The 19276-nt window shown below is 35.1% G+C and overlaps 5 protein-coding genes across 5 annotated transcripts; all 5 read left to right on the forward strand.

The window, feature by feature from the left end:
* Positions 1-5595: 5595 nt before the first annotated feature.
* Positions 5596-6864, forward strand: LOC135124058 (uncharacterized). The gene is made up of 4 exons (XM_064048919.1): positions 5596-5807; positions 5855-6014; positions 6061-6530; positions 6581-6864. The coding sequence occupies exons 1-4, from the start codon at positions 5687-5689 to the stop codon at positions 6709-6711; spliced, it is 882 nt and encodes a 293-aa protein (XP_063904989.1). The 5' UTR covers positions 5596-5686; the 3' UTR covers positions 6712-6864.
* Positions 6865-7220: 356 nt separating this feature from the next.
* LOC135124387 (alpha-tocopherol transfer protein-like) lies at positions 7221-8392 on the forward strand. The gene is made up of 5 exons (XM_064049425.1): positions 7221-7389; positions 7437-7593; positions 7643-8003; positions 8053-8155; positions 8204-8392. The coding sequence occupies exons 1-5, from the start codon at positions 7269-7271 to the stop codon at positions 8353-8355; spliced, it is 894 nt and encodes a 297-aa protein (XP_063905495.1). The 5' UTR covers positions 7221-7268; the 3' UTR covers positions 8356-8392.
* Positions 8393-8979: 587 nt separating this feature from the next.
* LOC135124388 (uncharacterized) lies at positions 8980-10176 on the forward strand. Its single transcript, XM_064049426.1, has 5 exons — positions 8980-9133; positions 9183-9339; positions 9391-9757; positions 9806-9908; positions 9958-10176. The coding sequence occupies exons 1-5, from the start codon at positions 9013-9015 to the stop codon at positions 10122-10124; spliced, it is 915 nt and encodes a 304-aa protein (XP_063905496.1). The 5' UTR covers positions 8980-9012; the 3' UTR covers positions 10125-10176.
* A 6087-nt stretch (positions 10177-16263) lies between these two features.
* LOC135124059 (alpha-tocopherol transfer protein-like) lies at positions 16264-17353 on the forward strand. The gene is made up of 4 exons (XM_064048920.1): positions 16264-16434; positions 16493-16986; positions 17035-17137; positions 17188-17353. Exons 1-4 carry the CDS (start codon positions 16314-16316, stop codon positions 17319-17321), a joined length of 852 nt encoding a protein of 283 aa, XP_063904990.1. The 5' UTR covers positions 16264-16313; the 3' UTR covers positions 17322-17353.
* Positions 17354-17510: 157 nt separating this feature from the next.
* On the forward strand, positions 17511-19274 carry LOC135124060 (spermine oxidase-like). Its single transcript, XM_064048921.1, has 4 exons — positions 17511-17984; positions 18034-18637; positions 18683-18885; positions 18934-19274. Exons 1-4 carry the CDS (start codon positions 17533-17535, stop codon positions 19169-19171), a joined length of 1497 nt encoding a protein of 498 aa, XP_063904991.1. The 5' UTR covers positions 17511-17532; the 3' UTR covers positions 19172-19274.
* Positions 19275-19276: the final 2 nt, after the last annotated feature.

The raw sequence follows: 19276 nt of genomic DNA on the forward strand, positions 1-19276 counted from the left end.
GGTATGGGTGGGGCTTAATCTTTGGCTTTAATGGTTTCTCAATATACATAATATTCTTTGAATAACACGATACTCAAAAACATATCTTACATGGTAATTTCTTCTATAGAAATAATAAGGATCTTGCAATTAAATTCCGCGTCGACGATAAAAAAAATCATCACAATTGAGATAAGGTGGGTGGGTGGGGCCTAATATTTTTCTTTGAACAACACAACACTCAAAAATATGTTTTTAATTTTTCGTAGAGAAATAAGGATTTTGCAGTTAAGCTTTGCCCCGTTGGCTCACGACGAATAAAAAAAAAATGTCCCATTTGAAATAGGGCGGGTGGGCGGGGCTACATTTTTCCGTTTTTCTTAATATGTGTAGACTTATTTCGACAACAAGAAACTTAAACCATGTCTAAAATGGTAAATTTTTGTAGTAATCAACTTAAATCCTCCATTTTTGTTCTACAACCCCTTTAAAATATGGCAAAAGTTGAACATCAAAGTGGCTATCAACGGCAACTTGATGTTCAATTTTCAGTTGTCAAAGAACTTCAACGTCTACAGCAAGTTTATAAATCCCGCTTACTGACGGGAGTAGGAAAATAACTTTTTTCACTAGCAGCCTGGACGCATGCAAATGTCGACTCATTTAGTGGTAGCAAATTCAACTTTTGCGACCACCGGTTCAAAAAGAAAAATTGAGGTTATGTACGTAATGTTTGATGGGATTATTTCTTAAAAAATGAACAAATGTGTGCTACAAACATTACTTGAATATACGCATGGTAGTTGGTAGACGGTAGAAGATAAAATGATTAACTCAGCGACAAGTATAAATGGTTTTCTTTGTGTTGAAGATTTAGATTAAGTTTGATTAGAAATCAAAACAAAATCATGTTGTGTCAAAAAATTGAACGTTTATTTTTTCAGTTTATTGTCTTATGGTTTCTGCTAGTGAAAAAAATAGTATATTAACCACGGTTGCAAAGCCACTTCTAGACCTCGCGCTTCAGAGCCCTCGACGCTGCGCGTCTCGGGTTCTAATTTGCGCTCGGTCTAGAATGCTTGGCTCTGCAACCTTGGCTAATAATATACTATTAAGCCACTTTTTATTTTTTATTCTCCTAGTATAAGCTAGGAAGTATTGTAATAAGTTCTTTTGCCCGATTTATATGCTTTATTTCTTGGCTTCCACATTTAGATTAAAAAATATATATATAAATTATAGAAGAAAATTTGTATTATTACTTCTCGAGAAGTAAAGTAAGGAAGTATTGTAATCGAGTCCACAGGGCGACTAGTTGCTTTCATATTTTCTTGATGACCATCATAGTGTACGAAAAAATGGGTTTCCTGTTTCTGTCTGTCTGTCCGCCTGTCTGTCTCTGTGTTCGCCGTCTGTGACGATTTTTGTAAAAGAGATAATCTCTGAAACTACTCGACCGATTGTTGTGAAATTTTATATGTGTATTACGAATATCAAGCAAGGAGTAAAACGCTAATTAAACTTTGTTCATTCGATAGACCAGTGGTGGGTTTGTCACCCCCACCCTGCTCAGGTCTCACTTGTAATTTTAAGATAGAACGTAATAAACCATCGAAGGGACAACAAGCCTATTACTCATCCCTTCAAACGTTCCAACATTTTTGGTCCAATCGAGCCTGATGGAACCATCCATCTGAATCAGCAAAAACAAATAAAACCCGATCAAATGATCCAGGCGTTCTTATAAGACCCGATCAAATGATCCAGGCGTTTTTATTCAAATCACATCTTCACGGCGTCGACACATTCGTAGTGTGTGTGTAAAAGTGAAGGTGTAAGCGATCCAGACGATCCAAGAAAACATCCACCCGATTCACGTGTACGGAGTGCGTCGGGAAGAAAACCAGGCGAGCCAAGAAGAAATCCAGTCGACTCTCACTCCCGGAATTTCCCAAGAAGAAATCCAATCGACTCTCACTCCCGGAATTCGTCAGGAAGAAATCCACGCAACGGTGACGCAAAAAGAATCCATCCGATTTCCACGTCCGGAGTTCGTTGGGAAGAAAAGCAGCTGCCGATCCCGAGCCCCGAGCCATCTCAGCGTCCACACCGTGTCCGAGACGTTCAGGTCAGATCCTTCCTTTTTTTAATTACCTTAAAGCGCAGTTTAAGCAAGCCTCAATTTTTGTTAAATATTCGATTTTGTTGCATACTAGGTTTATATTTTTTGTATTTATTATTTTTACAAAATGGCTTTGGATGAGTTAAAAACACAGCGAAAGGTCATTAAATATAGCATTACTCGACATCAAACTGCGGTAAATGCCTTTAAAGAAGGAAGTAATGTTGTAACTTTAGAGACTAGACTTTCAGACCTGTCGGAATTATTTAAAAAATACAATGCAATTCAAAGCGATATTGAATCGCTTCAGTTTAAGGAATTATCGGATAGAGATGATTTTGATGAGGCAGCCTGGGACGCGGGAAACGATAAAGAGCGCACCGGGGTAGAAAATCAGTATTATGAGGTAGTGGCGAAAATTAAGACGTTTTTGTTGAAAACTGATACGTGTACGGGCCCTGGAGGGTCAACTACAGTAATAAATATTAATAAATCTGCATCCGATTCTAATGAAAACGTGACAAATTTAAAACCGTTGCCTTTACCAGTCTTTTCAGGAAAACTTAGCGAATGGTATAACTTCTATGATTCGTTTAAATCATTAGTGCATGACGATAAAACTATTTCGGACATTCGCAAATTTCATTATTTGCGCGGTTGTCTTAAAGATGAAGCGTTCAGAGCTATTGAATCACTCACAATTTCCAATGATAATTATGTAACTGCACTAGAACTACTCATTAAACGCTTCGAAAACAAGCGGCTAATCGTAAACGAGCACGTTTTAAATATCTTAAATATTACACCGTTAATGAAATCATCTCATGTAGAATTGCGCCAACTTTTAGATGCGGTAAACAATAACATTGCAGCGCTCAAAGTTTTAGAATTACCGGTGGACCAGTGGGACGCCCTTTTGATACCTATTATAACTGAAAAATTAGACTATGCCACCAAACGGGAATGGCAAACAGTTCTAAACAAGGAGGTTCCAAAATACGTGGATTTTAACGAATTTTTAGAAAAACGATATCAAATTCTTGAAGCATTAACCACCATCAAACCGCAAATTTCAAATAACTCAAAACCAACAAATACATTCAAGAATAACAACAATAGTAATAATAATAAGTATGGCAATAACAGATCATTCTCTAATCACCTAGTGTACAAGCCCACTTGTAGTTTTTGTAAAAAAGGCCACAGTATTTATCAGTGTGACGATTTTTTGAAGCGGACTGTAGTTGAAAGACTTAACGAAATATCAAAATTACAAATATCAGAAATGTTAAAGGTCCTTCACTTATTAGTCTGCGTCTGCTGGAAGTAAGCACACCTTTTTTATGGTTCGTTTGTAAACCCCAGTCGATGTTTTCACTGTAACCACCCTCACTACACCATCTAGCCCCGGATGAAGTTGGAGCACTCGTCCCAGTTTCCATTTCAATGGTGGCAAATTGTCCTCGATGATTACCACCAAGGAACCGACAGCGACTTGGGATGTGGAGGATTGTTGACCTTTAGGGCGCCTTTGTAGTTCGGACAGATACTCCTGGGTCCACCTCTTCCAAAACTGTTGGTGGAGCTGTTACACCACTACCCATCAATCGTCTCTCACGATGGCAGCGGGTGCAGCAGCTCCACCAACAGTTTTGGAAGAGGTGGACCCAGGAGTATCTGTCCGAACTACAAAGGCGCCCTAAAGGTCAACAATCCTCCACATCCCAAGTCGCTGTCGGTTCCTTGGTGGTAATCATCGAGGACAATTTGCCACCATTGAAATGGAAACTGGGACGAGTGCTCCAACTTCATCCGGGGCTAGATGGTGTAGTGAGGGTGGTTACAGTGAAAACATCGACTGGGGTTTACAAACGAACCATAAAAAAGGTGTGCTTACTTCCAGCAGACGCAGACTAATAAGTGAAGGACCTTTAACATTTCTGATATTTGTAATTTTTATTTATTTATGTCTCAAATTTTGAAGCCTATCCTTCAAGGGGGGCGGTATGTTCATTCGATAGACCAGTGGTGGGTTTGTCACCCCCACCCTGCTCAGGTCTCACTTGTAATTTTAAGATAGAACGTAATAAACCATCGAAGGGACAACAAGCCTATTACTCATCCCTTCAAACGTTCCAACAAACTTTGTCTAATCATCTTCACTAATAATGTGAAGACGTCACCTTAAAATTGTAATGAGCAAATGGGTTTTACATTGTATAAAATAACATAGTCCTACACATGTAGTTTATGAACCCGTGTTGTGTGCTGATAAATCACTAACTAAAACACTTGTTTAGCCAACTCCATAAAAATTTTGCTTAGGTCACTTCCAATGTTTGTAAGTAAATTCTGTTTAAAGTACAGGTATAAAATTACATTTTAGAAAAGATCTTAGCAAGTAAATCACCCAAACAACCATTGGATAACGTTTCAGTTTAAATTGTTTAAAATATTTTTTTTTAACTTAGCACTTTTTAAATTCTATTCTATTATAGCACTAAGTTGAATTTTCTGATCCCAATTTTTTTGATCTTCATTTACGAATTTCGAGAGATAGTCGAGAAGTGTTCTGTTAAAAAGTTTTACAGTTTTTGATGTTCAAAATTCTGCAGATGGACTTGCACAATAAACTCTGACGAAGGAGGTATATTTGAAGCAAAAACTGGTAATATTTCTATTGTTACATTTTTACAGTTATCACGAAATATAATCTTCACTCACTGCTACTGTGAAAGTTTTATGCTTTATTTTGAAGCGACCAATACCAAATTCAAGTTCTTCGAGTTTTTTATTAAATTCCGCTTCAACACTAGTTAATTTATGGTCTATTTTTGAAATTTCCTCTGTAAGACGTTCATTTAATACGGTCATTCTTTGTTCACAAACTTTATTTAGCTCTGCACCCTAATTTTGTCTTCTAAAAGATTCTCCATCTTAGTATTAATTTCAACCTTAAGAACTTCTAAATTGTTTTTCATTCCTGTCGTCAGTTTTTCCTCGTATCTTCTTGAATCTTTCTCATCATTTCCATTAAATGTTGAAATTGCTATGATTCATCTTCGTATCCATCCTTCTCATCAGCGGCATTAAAAACTTTTGCGAAAATCCTACTTCTGACACCAATTGTTTCGTGGGTTTCTAATAACTAATAACAATTCATTAGGGAAATAAGTATAAATTTGGCACATTTATTTTTCATGGAACTTGTTTTTATTGTTAGTCCAATAGGTAACTCAAGTAAATACACTGCAATTTAATACAGGGCGTTTAATTTACGTGACTGACACAAAAGGGTCAGAACTCAAGATAAAACTTATATATACTTAAAATATATTTTTTTGGCTGACAAATATTTGTGTTTACCTATCACTAAAAACGACTTTTGTGATTATAATATTTTATAATTACAAAGTATTGTTGCCTATCTTTTTGTCAAGATGACCCTACAAACTTACATTATCGCTAAAATTATATAAATAAGAGCGCTTTTACTTTAGGCCTGTAGTCTGTTGCACTACGAAGACGATTTTTTAAGACCCCCTCTCTTAAGAACCTGAATCAAGTACCACAAAAACGGTCAAGATGGCACTTAATTTAGTCAATATTAAAACTATATATGCCGAAGACCCAAAACTTGAAGAAAAAGACGTCAAATCCCTTGTAAAATGGGTTCAAAACCAACCTCATTTACCCAAAATTGGCGGTAAGTGTAAACATCTTTCTATACACCAAAGTCCAACCATTTTCCAGATTTTGAGGCGATCTTCTTTCTAAAAAAAAGCGGCTATCGTCTTGGTCATGTTCAAACCACGGTTGACACATTCTTCACTTTGAAAAATTTATGGCCTGACGTGTTTCTAGAAAGGAATTTTGCCAAAACTCCCCAGCAACAAGGAATTTTGGACACAATGTAAGTTTCCCATTTAATCAATTTTTTCAAACATTGTGTTCCTCAGGGTAATGATGGTGCTGCCCAAAAGAACACCTGAGGGTTATGCTATCATTTTTATGAAACCTTTGAGCCCAAATATGATTAACTATAAAATCGAAACTTTGTACAAATATGTGTATATGGCGTGCTTGTTGGATGTGTACCAAAAAGGACCCGCAAATGGACATATAATTGTTTATGATATTCAGCACTTCCCTGAGTGTTTCATACCCAAAATGGAGTACAGTTTTTTTAAGAAATTTTTTTACTATGACTACGAAGTCATCCCAATTATGCAAGTAAAAGAAATGCATATTTATAACACGAATCCTAGAATGGACGAAATTGTTGCTGTTTTCGAGGCTACTGCTCTCAAACCACTTTTACCGTTGATAATAGTCCACGAATCGTTGGACGATTTGATGAAATACGTACCCAAAGAGTACTTGCCTCAAGATTGTGGTGGTTTATTGGAACCAGTGGGTACTTTGCATGGTGAGATTGTGTGTATTGTAAGTATTACTGATTTTGATTTTGACTTTTAGAGAAAAACAAGAGCCAATTGTTGAAAAATGGTGAATTCTTTGATTCGTTTGATCAGCTGGTGGTAGACGAGAGTAAAAGACCAGCGAACAACACGATTGCTCAGAACATGTTTGGCTTTCAGAAGAAGTAACCAAAAAACATATTTTTTGAATTATTATATTGCATTTTTGACTGGCACCGGCTAATATGGTACCTATTTACAATGAAATTTTATCAATGTATTTTAATTGTGCATGTTGTTGACACTGAGTGTATTTTTAAATAAATTATCCATTATCGCATGACTCATTATCTTTGCAAATGTATTTTTTATTTCATGGATGAATGATTTTTTATCAGTTTAATAACAAGCCAATTAATATATAATTATTATTGCCTGGAAGAAATATAACTCAGGGAAAAGGACAAAAAACGAATTTTGGTAGACATCATGGCACTTTTTGAAGGTGCTTTTGATGGTTAAAAATTCATTTTCAAAATGATGGATTTTCTTTTTTAATGTATTGGACTCTGTCTGTTGACTACAATGTGGTCGATATTGTTGTTCAATGAACTGCAACTAAGTGCTCTTCACTGACCTCAGTTTGATTGTTCTTCATATCGCCACTAAGAACATTTATATAAGGCGGCAATTATTGATTTTTGCCTACTTCTTTCTTATTCCATGGTTCATCATTGTCTTCAGCTATGGCGCCTCATTTTATCAATGTTGAAACCTTGTATTCTCAAGATGAAAATCTAAAGAAAAAAGAAGTAAACGAATTAATAGCATGGACAGACCAGCAAAAACATCTGCCTAAAATCAACGGTAAAACAACAATTCTTCATTACTTCTATTCTTAGTTCCATTTTCAGAAATCCAAGCGATTTTGTTTCTTCGAAGATGCAACTACCAAAGTGAAGCTTCCAAAACCTTGATTGATTTATACTTCACTGTTAAGACTTTGTGCCCTGAACTGTTTTCAGGAAAAAATCCTTTAAATTCGCCATTGAAAGAATACTTGGACGTAATGTAAGTTTCTTTAACATCTACTTCTCCATAAAACTAAATTTCCAATTAGACTTATTACTGATCTGAGCAAAACAACACCCGAAGACTACACCATTATCTTTGGTAAAATTACAAGTGCGAATCCAAGCGAGTTTAATATTTCCTTGGGAGCGAAATATTTGGACATGGTTACTATGTCGACTATTTATCAAAAAACACCTTCCAAAGGATATCTACTTGTTGTCGATTTGACGGAATTTACTCTGGAGGTTTTGGCAAACATGGATCTTGTCGTTCTTAAAAAAACCCTTTTCTACATGCAAAAATGTTTGCTACTGAACTGGAAAGGTATACATTTTTTCAACAATGCGCCGATTGGTAATCGATTCCTTGGAATGCTCAAACCTTTTCTGGACGAATTTCAAAACATTGTAACCTTCAATGATACTTAGAGAACAATTAATAACACCTATGTTTTAGATACATTTGCACGATTCCGTCGACGATTTAATCAAATATGTTCCAAGAGACTGCTTGCCTGAAAATTATGGCGGTTTGGAGGACAGTGTCTCGGTGTTGCAAGGTAGGTAGTACTTTTGGCGAAATTTAGACTTAATTTGAACAATCGTAGAAAAAATTAAGACAAAGTTGGGTGAAAACGTCGCCTTGTTTGACTGGGAAGAAGAACAAAAAGTGGACGAAAGTAAGCGGTCTGGCGGACCCAAGACAGTCAACGACGTTTTCGGAGTTGAAGGAACTTTCAAGAAATTAGAACTGGACTAAAATTTTTGGTTACAATAAATTGTTACCACAGTAATAATGTTTTATTTGTCAAGTAACAACAAAACAAATTATCGATTTTACAACCAAAAATTAGTGCAAGGTTATGTCTATTTTGGAAAACTAATTAAATAATTAGCCAAAAAGAGATTTCACAGGATATGCAAAGGCCACATAATTATAAATATTTTCTTCGTGTTATCTGCGATAAAAAACAATAATCAAGTACTTTTTATGCAATTAGTTGCAATCATTCTTGTTATCACTGAATAATTGGACATGGATTTTAATATGTTTATCCGAAACAGTATTTAAAAAAATCGTAAAACCGGATTAAACTAGTTGCAGAATCACACAATAAATGCTGATTTACGAACATTTACTTTTCTTCTAAGTTCTACTAGATCATTATCTATACCCTCCGAAAAATTAGTGACGTCATCCAATAATATTTCCAGTAGGTGGAAACGGGGAACCTACTTTCAACATTCTAGGATCCATGAAACAAACTATATACACCGAAGATACAATCTTCCACATATCTTTATTTAAGTTCAGTTTGATCGACCTTTAATATGATATCAGACAATACACGATTATTTTTGAATAAATATCAAGAATAATCGTGAATTAGTGTAGTCTTTATTTTTGTCTGTTCGAATGGCTATGAATTTAATAGACGTTGAAACAGAATATGCCAAAGACACAAATCTCAAAAAGGAAGATGTCAAAATTCTTCTAGAATGGGTGAACAAGCAGCCACATTTACCCCTAACCTCTGGTATGTAATTTGTACAAATAAACACAATCTGTTGATGTACTCTTTCAAGAACTACAGGTGATATTTTTCTTCAAAAAATGCCACTATAGCATCTATGCTGCTAAAGCAACAATCGACACATTCTTCACTACAAAAAAACTATGGCCTGATGTACTTCTAGAAAGAAATTTTGCAAAATCGCCTCTGAAACCAGTTCTGGATACCATGTAAGTTAAAAATTGTCAAAAATTTGTAACTAATAAATGTATTCTAAACAGACTTTACTGCGTGCTACCAAAAACGACACCCGAAAATTACAAAATCATTTTCCTGAAAACAATCAACCCAAACGTGGTGGACTACAGTTTCGAGACTTTGTTTAAATATCTGGATATGAGCTGCATGTTGGACTTGCATCAAAATGGTAGTTCGAAAGGACACTTGATTCTTTTTGACATGGAAGGATTTCCTCGGGCGTACGTTCCAAAGATTAGTACTCTCACATTCAAGAAATATTTCCACTACATGCAAGAAATCATGCCCATAATGGAACTCAAAGGTTTTCACTTTGTCAACGTTGTACCATTTATGGATGAAATACAGACTGCTTTTGAACCCGGTTTACCAAAATCGCTTCTATCTCGAGTGAGAACTTTAATTAACTTATTAACTAAATACTTGATTACTTTGTAGGTTTTTTTGCATGAATCTGTTGAGGATTTAATGAAGCATATACCAAGGGAATGTCTGCCGAAAGACTACGACGGCTTGATGGAGTCTGTAGCAGTTTTGCATGGTATGAAACTCTGAAGGTACAATTTTGAACTGTATGATTTTCATTCTAGAAAAAACCAAACGTAGTTTGCTGGAAAATTCAGAGTTTTTTGAGTGGCAGGACAAGCAGATAGTTGATGAAAGCAAGAGACCAAATAAAAATACAACTCACGGATACATTTTCGGGTTCGGGAATGAGTTTAACGGTGACAATGAATCCGGCTTTGTTCATTTTTGACTTTTGTTAAAAAAATGAGTTTTGCAATTATAATAAAAGTAGACTAGTGAAACGTGCTGTGTTTTGGAGTGCTCCTTAATTTTCTTGATTTTTGATTTCATGCTGTTACCCACACAATTGAGATGGGGTGGGTGGGCGGCATTTATAATTTTTGACGAGAAATTAAAACATGTTTTTACAAATTGCCTTTTTGTTTTAATATGTGTAGACTTCTTTTCACAACAAGAAACTTAAAACATTTTTAAAATGGAAAACTTGTTTAAGAAAATATCAATTTGGCAATTAGGCTCCGCCCTATTAATTGCAAAACCCATATTTTCTTGCATACACCATTTTAACCATGTTTTAAATTTCTTGTTCTGAAAAGATGGCTACGCATATAAAAAAAAGGCAAAATATTATGACCGCCCACCCTCTCTATATCAATTCTGATGAACCAATGAACTAATGCTCTAGATAGATCTCCAATTAATTTAATGTGCGGTTTATTTAATTGTATTTCTAATAACTGTGATATAATGATTCATTAATTTTGATCTCTGCTAACTTGCAGTCTTATAAGTAAGCATTAGCCCCGCCCACCCGTCCAGCTCTTGATTCTAGTGGCTGACTCTTAATTAATGGAAACATTACTGTTTTATTACAATCTTAGACAAATATGTAACACTGTCGATAAAAACAAATTGATAAATCGTAAACAAAGCATCTAGAAAGTATTAAGTTGGTATTAAGCAAACACGTCAAACGTAAGAATTACATTTAAAAAGCAATATTACCGATGCTCCTCCCACTCACTCAAGCTCCACCTTATTAAATCGTTTCATTGGTTCGGAGACAAGGGCGCCGTTTGAAACTGTACTACAATGTGGCTACTTTATATGATATTTTTATATTTCTATATAAAAATTGACGGCATGGTCGTTTTTCGAATAAGTGTCAGAATTCGATTAAAAAAAAATTGTTCTAACAGATTCTATTATTTATCAATATAAATCCAACTTCCATGTCAGAACCAATAAAAAGGGTCTACAGAACGGAATAAGGGTGGGTGGGTGGGGCTACAGCGTTTTAAGCAAACAATAGCCCCGCCCACCCGCCCACCTCTTGATTCTAGTGACTGATAATTAATAGAAAATTATTATGTTATTAGAATCTTGGGCAAATATGTTATACCGTTGACAAACAAATATTTAAATCGTAAACAAGGTATCTAGAAAGTATTAGCTGTTATTAAATAAAAATATCAAATGTGAGAATTACATTTAAAAAGCAATATTACTGATGCTCCTCCCATTCACTCAAGCTCCACCTTAATAAATCGTTTCATTGGCTCGGAGACAAGGGTGCCGTTTGAAATTGTACTACAATGTGGCTATTTTATATTATGATTTTTTCAATATTTCTATGTAAAAATTGACGGCATGGTCGTTTTTCGAATAAGTGTCAGAATTCGATTAAAAAAAAATTGTTCTATACAGAATCTATTATTTATCAATTTAAATCCAATTTCCATGTCAGAACCAATAAAAAGGGTCATGAGAACGGAATAAGGGTGGGTGGGTGGGGCTACAGCGTTTTAAGCAAGCATTAGCCCAGCCCACCCGCCCACCTCTTGATTCTAGTGATTGATCTTAATGCTGTTAGTTCATGGAAAATTATTATCTTATTAAAATCTTGGACAAATATGTTGTAGCGTTGGCAAAAAAAAAAAATAAATCGTAAACATGGTAACTAGAAAGTATTAAGCTGGTATTAAATAAAAATATCAAATGTGAGAATTACATTTAAAAAGCAATACTACTGATTCTCCTCCCACTCACTCAAGCTCCACCTTAATAAATCGTTTCATTGGCTCAGAGACAAGGGCGCCGTTTGAAATTGTACTACAATCTGGCTATTTTATATGATTTCTTTTAATAGTTCTATGTAAACGTTGTCGGTAAGGTCGTTTTTCGAATAAATGCTAAAATTGGATTAAAAAAAATTGTTCGATATTGATTCTATTATTTTTCAATTTAAATCCAACTTCCACCTCAGAGCCAATAAAAAGGGTCATGAAAACAAAATAAGGGTGGGTGGGTGGGGCTGCAGTCTTATTTGCAAGCAATAGCCCCGCCCACCCGCCCACCATTTGTTTCTAGTAACTGATCTTAATACTGTAAATTAATGGAAACATTATTATCTTATTAGAATCTTAGGCAAATCCGTTGGTATAAAAATTGATAAATTGTAAAAAATTATCTAGGAAGATTTAAGTTGGTGTTAAATAAACACATCAAACGTGAGAATTACATTCAAAAAGCAATATTACTGATGCTCCTCCCACTCACTCAATCTCCACCTTAATAAATCTTTTCATTGGCTCGGAGACAAGGGCGCCGTTTGAAATTGTACTGCAATGTGACTACTTTATAGGATTTTTTTATATTTCTATGTAAAAATTGACGGCATGTTCGTTTTTCGAATAAGTGTCAGAATTGGATTAAAAAAATTGTTCTATACAGAATTTATTATTTATCAATTTAAATCCAACTTCCAACTCAGAACCAATAAAAAGGGTCAACAGAACGGAAAAAGGGTGGGTGGGTGGGGCTATACTCTTTTAATCAAGCAACAGCCCCGCCCACCCGCCCACCTCTTGATTCTAGTGGCTGATCGTAACACTGCTAATTAATGGAAAATTATTAGCTTATTAGAATCTTGGGCAAATATGTTATACCGTTGGCAAAAAAAAATTAAATCGTAAACAAGGTATCTAGAAAGTATTAAGCTGTTATTAAATAAAAATATCAAATGTGAGAATTACATTTAAAAAGCAATGTTACTGATGCTCCTCCCACTCAAGCTCCACCTTAATAAATCGTTTCATTGGCTCGGAGACAAGGGCGCCTTTTGAAATTGTACTACAATGTGGCTACTTTATATGATTTTTTATATTTCTACGTAAAAATTGACGGCATGGTCTTTTTTCGAACAAGTGCCAGAATTCGATTAAAAAAAATTGTCCTATACAGAATCTATTATTTATCAATTTAAATCTAACTTCCATGTCAGAACCAATAAAAATGGTCATCAAAACGGAATAAGGGTGGGTGGGTGGGGCTGCAGTCTTATAAGCAAGCAATAGCCCTGCCCACCCACCCAGCTCTTGATTCTAGTGGCTGATCTTAATACTGTTAATTAAGGGAAAATTATTATCTTATTAGAATCTTGCGCAAATATGTTATACCGTTGACAAAAAAACGATAAATCGTAAACATGGTATCTAGAAAATATTAAGCTGTTATTAAATAAAAATATCAAATGTGAGAATTACATTTAAAAAGCAATATTACTGATGCTCCTCCCACTCACTCAAGCTCCACCTTAATAAATCGTTTCATTGGCTCGGAGACAAGGGCGCCGTTTGAAATTGTACTACAATGTGGCTACTTTATATGATTTTTTTCAATATTTCTATGTAAACCTTGTAGGCATGGTCGTTTTTCGAATAAGTGCCAAAATTAGCCAAATACACTGACGTCATCCGAGGTCACCAAGATGGCAGCGTTTGACAACTAGCCGGTTTTCTCATAAGAGTCAATGCTAATATCTTCGGAATTCATTTAAATTTGAGAGTGTGTCAACTGTGTTTTTATGGTTTGGTAAGTTTGTTACAGTTTCTACACTGTGTAGATATCTGTAAAACGCACCATAACGTTTGAATAGGCTTAAAAAATAATGTTTTCCAATGTGATGTACAGGTTAACTTCGCTGCATCTTATATCATTTGTTTTGCAAATTAATTCTTTGTTAATGTACATCAATGTTTTTTAAATACACTAGCATCTTAATATTATAATATTTTGTATTTTAGGAGAAAATGCCTAAATTTTGTGCTGTTGTGGGTTGCGCGAATCGAAGCACCAGAAATGCGGACAAATTTTATTTTCCTTTCCCAGCAATTAGCAACAATAAAGGTAAATATATACAGGATGGGAAAAAAAGCGGAAGCTTTGGTTAAAAGCCTTGAAACGAGTGGATTTAACGAATCCAAAGTAAAGTATTCCTATGTTTGTTCGGATCATTTTATTTTAGGTACAGTAACTACCTATTAGATTTACAGTTTCTAATAAATTACTACATTGGTGCTCTTTTAGGTAAACCTGCATATTTGTCGGATGTGGACCATCCTGATTATGTTCCATCACAAAATTTAGGATATCAAAATAAATCCACTCATAATACTTGTAATTTTGAAAGACACAGTTGTTTAAAAAAGAGAAAACTGAATAAATGCCTCTAGACTTTTGAATGCACGAATTTCATTGTGGGTTATTTTACTTATTCCAAAAATAAAAAAGTTTAGAATGGTATTTATTGTTATGGTAGGGACATGGTCTAAACACAAATTAAAATCACTTGCACTCATTGTATAAGGATCTCCGCCGTTTAAATTGTTTAACTTTTGTACATATCTGTTTTTCTCTTTGAAAGAAAGACATCGTGCATAATCACTTAAATTATCCATACTTTAAAAACAAATCACACACCTTCACTTAAACCCGTCGCATTAACCTCAAACGAAAATATTAATTTCCGATTTACCGCTTTTTAAAACACACGGATGTATTTTGGGTGACGAGGAATTCAGACCAAAACAGCGTTCTGTATTTTTATTTTTATTATGTATTTTTAAACTCAAATCGCCAAAAAAAAGCACCCTGATACACAAAAAAGATATGAAAGAAGCTTTTCACGTGTTTATTTTCTAGATAAATACCTACACTTTTAAATGAAATGCGAAAATGTTAACATTGCCACTTATGGAGTTTCACGGCGCTTGTCAAACGCTGAGTTCCCGCCACAGCGTGACGTCACGTGTTATTGGCTAATTGGATTTAAAAAAATTGTTCTATATAGATTCTATTATTTTTCAATTTAAATCCAACTTCCATCTCAGAGCCAATAAAAAGGACCATAAAAATAAAATCAGGGTGGGTGGGTGGGGCTGCAGTCTTATAAGCAAGCGATAGCCCCGCCCACCCACCTTCCATTTGTTTCTAGTGACTGATCTTAATACTGTTAATTAATGGAAACATTATTATCTTATTAAGAAGAAGAATCTTAGGCAAATCCGTTGGTACAAAATTGATAAATTGTAAACAAAATATCTAGGAAGTTTTAAGTTGGTATTAAATAAACACATCAAACGTGAGAATTACATTCGAAAAGCAATATTACTGATGCTCCTCCCACTCACTCAAGCTCCACCTTAATAAATCGTTTCATTGGCTCGGAGACAAGGGCGCCGTTTGAAATTGTACTACAATGTGCCTACTTTATATGATTTTTTTTATATTTCCATGTAAAAATTGACGGCATGGTCGTTTTTCGATTTGGATTAAAAAAAGTGTTGTATACAGAATCTATTATTTGTCAATTTAAATCCAACTTCCATGTCAGAACCAATAAAAAGGGCATCAAAATGGAATAAGAGTGGGTGGGTGGGGCTACAGCCTTTTAAGCAAGCAATAGCCCCACCCACCCACCTCTTGATTCTAGTGACTGATCTTATTACTGTTAATTAATGGAAAATTATTATCTTAATAGAATCTTGGACAAATATGTTATACCGTTGGCAAAAGAAAGATAAATCGTAACATGGTACCTAGAAAGTATTAAGCCGGTATTAAATAAAAATATCAAATGTGAGAATTACATTTAAAAATCAATATTACTGATGCTCCTCCTACTCATTCAAGCCCCACCTTAAAATATCGTTTCATTGGCGCGAAAACAAAGGTGGCGCTAAATTGTACTACATTGTATCTATATTATATGATTTTTTAAATATTTCTGTGTAAACGTTGACGACAAGGTCGTTTTTCGAATATGTTAAAATTTTATTTAAAAAAAGTAGTTATTTGGGGTTTCTTTCTAATGAAATCAATAAATACTTATTATTATTATTATCATCATTCATGTTGTTTGGTTTTCGGTAAAATCTCCGTTTAAAAAGACGACAGTTGTTTACATTTTTTTCTTAAAGACTTCATAAGTTTAATGAGCGAAGATAATGTTAATCGTTTGTTATGACATTTTTTACCAACAACTTTTATTTATTTCGATTTATTCGTGCCTTGTTTTCCATTTTCTTGTTTCAGAACACACTCTCGAAACAATAATAAGAATTTAACACACATAGTGATGGAGAGAAATTTCTTCGACGTCGAAATCGACTACGACGTAGACAACAACTTGAAGAAACAAGACGTCTGGAAACTCATAGAGTGGACAAAAGAAGAACCTCATCTACCAGAAATTAACGGTAAAATTAATAATATAGTGACAGTGTTCCCAATTCACAATATTGATATTAATATCAGAGGCACAAGCAATTCTCTTCCTCCAAAGATGGCAATACCAGAACGAAATCACTAGAGATGCAGTTGATTCTTACTTCACATTTAAGACTTATTGCCCAGAACTACTTGTCAGAGGCGACTTAAGTAGTTTAGATGTAAGTTTGATTACACTATTACCGAAAACACCAGACGGAACGAACATAGTGTACATTAGATTATTGGATGTAGATGCAGATAAGTTTGATCTTGCCACTCAAATGGTACATCTAGATATGACCCTTATGTCAAATCTTTATAAAGAGGGCAATTTCAACGGATACGTGGTGATCGTAGATATGCTAGACGTCCCTTTTAATGTGATATCTAAGCTCGATCCACTCCAATTAAAGAAAATTTTGTTTTATTTACAAGAAGTGGTTCCATTACGACTCAAAGCGATCCACTATGTTCACACTAAGTCATTTATGACTCAATTTTTAAATTTGGTGAAAGCTCTAGTGAAAAGTGATATTTTGGTAAGTGATGTAGACACTGTTAACAGGATGTTGAAACGACAATTCTAGGTCACTGAGAACCATTCCATTGAATGTTTAGCAAAATATTTTCCAAAAGATTGTCTACCTGAAGAATATGGAGGTTCAGCTGGGAATTTAACCGTTTTACATGGTACATAGGTACAAAAAAATTGACAAAATAATCTATGGTTTCAGTTTTAGAAAAAAGTAAACGCAGATTCTTAGAAAATGCTGCGTTGTTTAATTGGGAAGATAGACAAGCGGCTGACGAAAATAGAAGACCTCCTGATAACAAAATATTGACGAACATTGTCACTTTTTTCCACAACAAATAGGTTCAGATATTACTAAAATAATAATAGTATAATTTGCCAAAAATAACTTTCGCAACAAAATATTTAACAATGTTTTGATTTACATAACATACCCTTAACCTATGACCCAAACTTCTGTAATCTCTATATCCAGCTGTTTCCATATTTGAATAACTACTATAATTAGTTCAATTGCTTAGTTGCGTCCGAGCCAACGAATTTCTCACCCAAAATGAAACTCCTCAAGCTCGTCCTAGTAGTGTTTTTACAAATCTACACAAGAGTTAGTGCTAAATCCCCACCGATTATAATAATCGGAGCAGGGTCAGCAGGAATAGCGGCTGCTGCCAGACTTTTCGAAAACAACTACACCAACGTGAAAATTTTGGAGGCCGAAAATCGAATTGGGGGCCGAATTCGCAGCGTTTTCTTCGGAGAGGCTTTCGTCGACCTTGGTGCAGAATCGTGTCACGGTACTAAAGATAACGTTGTGTATGACCTAGTCAAGGACTTTAACATTTTGCGGCATAGTGATGCTTCTAACGCGGTGTATTATTCCTCTAAGAAAACTATCACTAGGGAGTTTGGTGAAGAGATTATTAGTTTAATTGATTCGGTGTATGGGCCTGATGGTCACCGGAACGTGGTTGAAGGTAGAAGTCTTGGGTGGTACTGTATGAAGAAGTGGGTAGATCTGGATAAATCTAGAGTGTGTTTAACTTTTTTATTTAAGATATAACTCGACTATTTATGATAAGTACCAGAAAAATCCGGATAAGTTGGAAGTCGCTAAGTCTTCTATGGATCTGTTGCGTCATATCGTTTTGGATTATGAAGGGGCGTTTTCGTGGTTTGACCCATCAGCTAAAAGCGACTATACAGACTGTGAGGGTGATAAACAACTAAAATGGAACGGGATGGGCTACGAAACCATTTTAGACATCCTAATGAAAAAAATTCCTGATCCTGCTAAGCAGCTACCATTCAATCAAGCAGTATTATTAAACAAAGAAGTAACTAAAGTATTGTGGAACAAAAATTCTAGTCAAAATGGTGTTACCGTTGTGTGTTCAGATCGTACAAATTACACAGCCGACCATGTTATTTTAACCACGTCTATAGGTGTCCTCAAAGAAAGACAACGCAGTATGTTTATACCTTCATTACCCCGAGTTAAACGCGAAGCTATTAGACATATAGGTTTCGGAGCTGTGATGAAAATTGCCTTAAGGTTCAAAACAAAGTGGTGGGAAGACAATTTTTCGGGTTTTCTTCTAATCTGGAACGAATCGGATAAACTCCGAGTTCTTGAGGAGTTTCCGCAAGGTCCAATAAAGGTAACACGATTGTTAACTCGTTAAGATATTGATGGATATTTGCAGCGGGGACGCTCTTGGTTGACAGAATTATATAGTGTGTACCCGGTGGCTCATAATCCAAATGTGCTCATTGCATGGTTAACTGGTGAAGTGGTTCCTGAAGTTGAACGCATGGAGGAAGAAACGATGATACCAGGCATTGAGTATCTGCTTAAGAAGTTTATGGGGCATAAATACAACATTTCTAAACTAGATGCGATAATCAAGTGAGTGTTTATATAACCTTGACGTGTTTATTTCGTCCGTATTTGTAGGACCTCCTGGTATAGCAACCCCCACTTCAGAGGAAGCTATTCTTACCAAACCCCCAAAGCTCGTCGTAGTCAAGTCACAGCTGAAATGGAATTAGCTCAGCCTGTACTAAATAAAAATGGAAAACCGATTTTACAGTTTGCGGGAGAGGCCACGCATGCCTATTTTTATTCAACGGTGCATGGGGCAATAGAAACTGGATTTAGAGAGGCCGACAGAATTATTAATTTGTACAAATAATTTATTTTCAAGGAATGTGAAAGTTTGCGGTAGTTATTTATCTCAACAAATGTGCTTAAATAATGTTAATTAAGTGATGTTTTGTTTAAATAGCATAAACAGAGT

Source organism: Zophobas morio, unplaced genomic scaffold (assembly GCF_036711695.1).
Source record: "Zophobas morio isolate AGI-343-1 ecotype UQ-CSIRO unplaced genomic scaffold, CSIRO_AGI_Zmor_V1 ptg000007l, whole genome shotgun sequence".
NCBI classification, from domain to species: domain Eukaryota; kingdom Metazoa; phylum Arthropoda; class Insecta; order Coleoptera; family Tenebrionidae; genus Zophobas; species Zophobas morio.

Excerpts from the sequence above, each read along its gene's own strand:
- LOC135124058 (XM_064048919.1), top strand. The coding sequence starts at position 5,687 with ATGGCACTTAATTTAGTCAATATTAAAACTATATATGCCGAAGACCCA. Across the intron at positions 5,808-5,854 it reads TCATTTACCCAAAATTGGCG|ATTTTGAGGCGATCTTCTTT; the intron begins GTAAGTGTAAAC and ends ACCATTTTCCAG. Across the intron at positions 6,015-6,060 it reads CAAGGAATTTTGGACACAAT|GGTAATGATGGTGCTGCCCA; the intron begins GTAAGTTTCCCA and ends TGTGTTCCTCAG.
- LOC135124387 (XM_064049425.1), top strand. The coding sequence starts at position 7,269 with ATGGCGCCTCATTTTATCAATGTTGAAACCTTGTATTCTCAAGATGAA. Across the intron at positions 7,390-7,436 it reads ACATCTGCCTAAAATCAACG|AAATCCAAGCGATTTTGTTT; the intron begins GTAAAACAACAA and ends TTCCATTTTCAG. Across the intron at positions 8,156-8,203 it reads CAGTGTCTCGGTGTTGCAAG|AAAAAATTAAGACAAAGTTG; the intron begins GTAGGTAGTACT and ends GAACAATCGTAG.
- LOC135124388 (XM_064049426.1), top strand. The coding sequence starts at position 9,013 with ATGGCTATGAATTTAATAGACGTTGAAACAGAATATGCCAAAGACACA. Across the intron at positions 9,134-9,182 it reads ACATTTACCCCTAACCTCTG|AACTACAGGTGATATTTTTC; the intron begins GTATGTAATTTG and ends TACTCTTTCAAG. Across the intron at positions 9,340-9,390 it reads AAACCAGTTCTGGATACCAT|ACTTTACTGCGTGCTACCAA; the intron begins GTAAGTTAAAAA and ends TATTCTAAACAG.
- LOC135124059 (XM_064048920.1), top strand. The coding sequence starts at position 16,314 with ATGGAGAGAAATTTCTTCGACGTCGAAATCGACTACGACGTAGACAAC. Across the intron at positions 16,435-16,492 it reads TCATCTACCAGAAATTAACG|AGGCACAAGCAATTCTCTTC; the intron begins GTAAAATTAATA and ends TATTAATATCAG. Across the intron at positions 16,987-17,034 it reads TAGTGAAAAGTGATATTTTG|GTCACTGAGAACCATTCCAT; the intron begins GTAAGTGATGTA and ends CGACAATTCTAG.
- LOC135124060 (XM_064048921.1), top strand. The coding sequence starts at position 17,533 with ATGAAACTCCTCAAGCTCGTCCTAGTAGTGTTTTTACAAATCTACACA. Across the intron at positions 17,985-18,033 it reads GGGTGGTACTGTATGAAGAA|ATATAACTCGACTATTTATG; the intron begins GTGGGTAGATCT and ends TTTTTATTTAAG. Across the intron at positions 18,638-18,682 it reads TTCCGCAAGGTCCAATAAAG|CGGGGACGCTCTTGGTTGAC; the intron begins GTAACACGATTG and ends GGATATTTGCAG.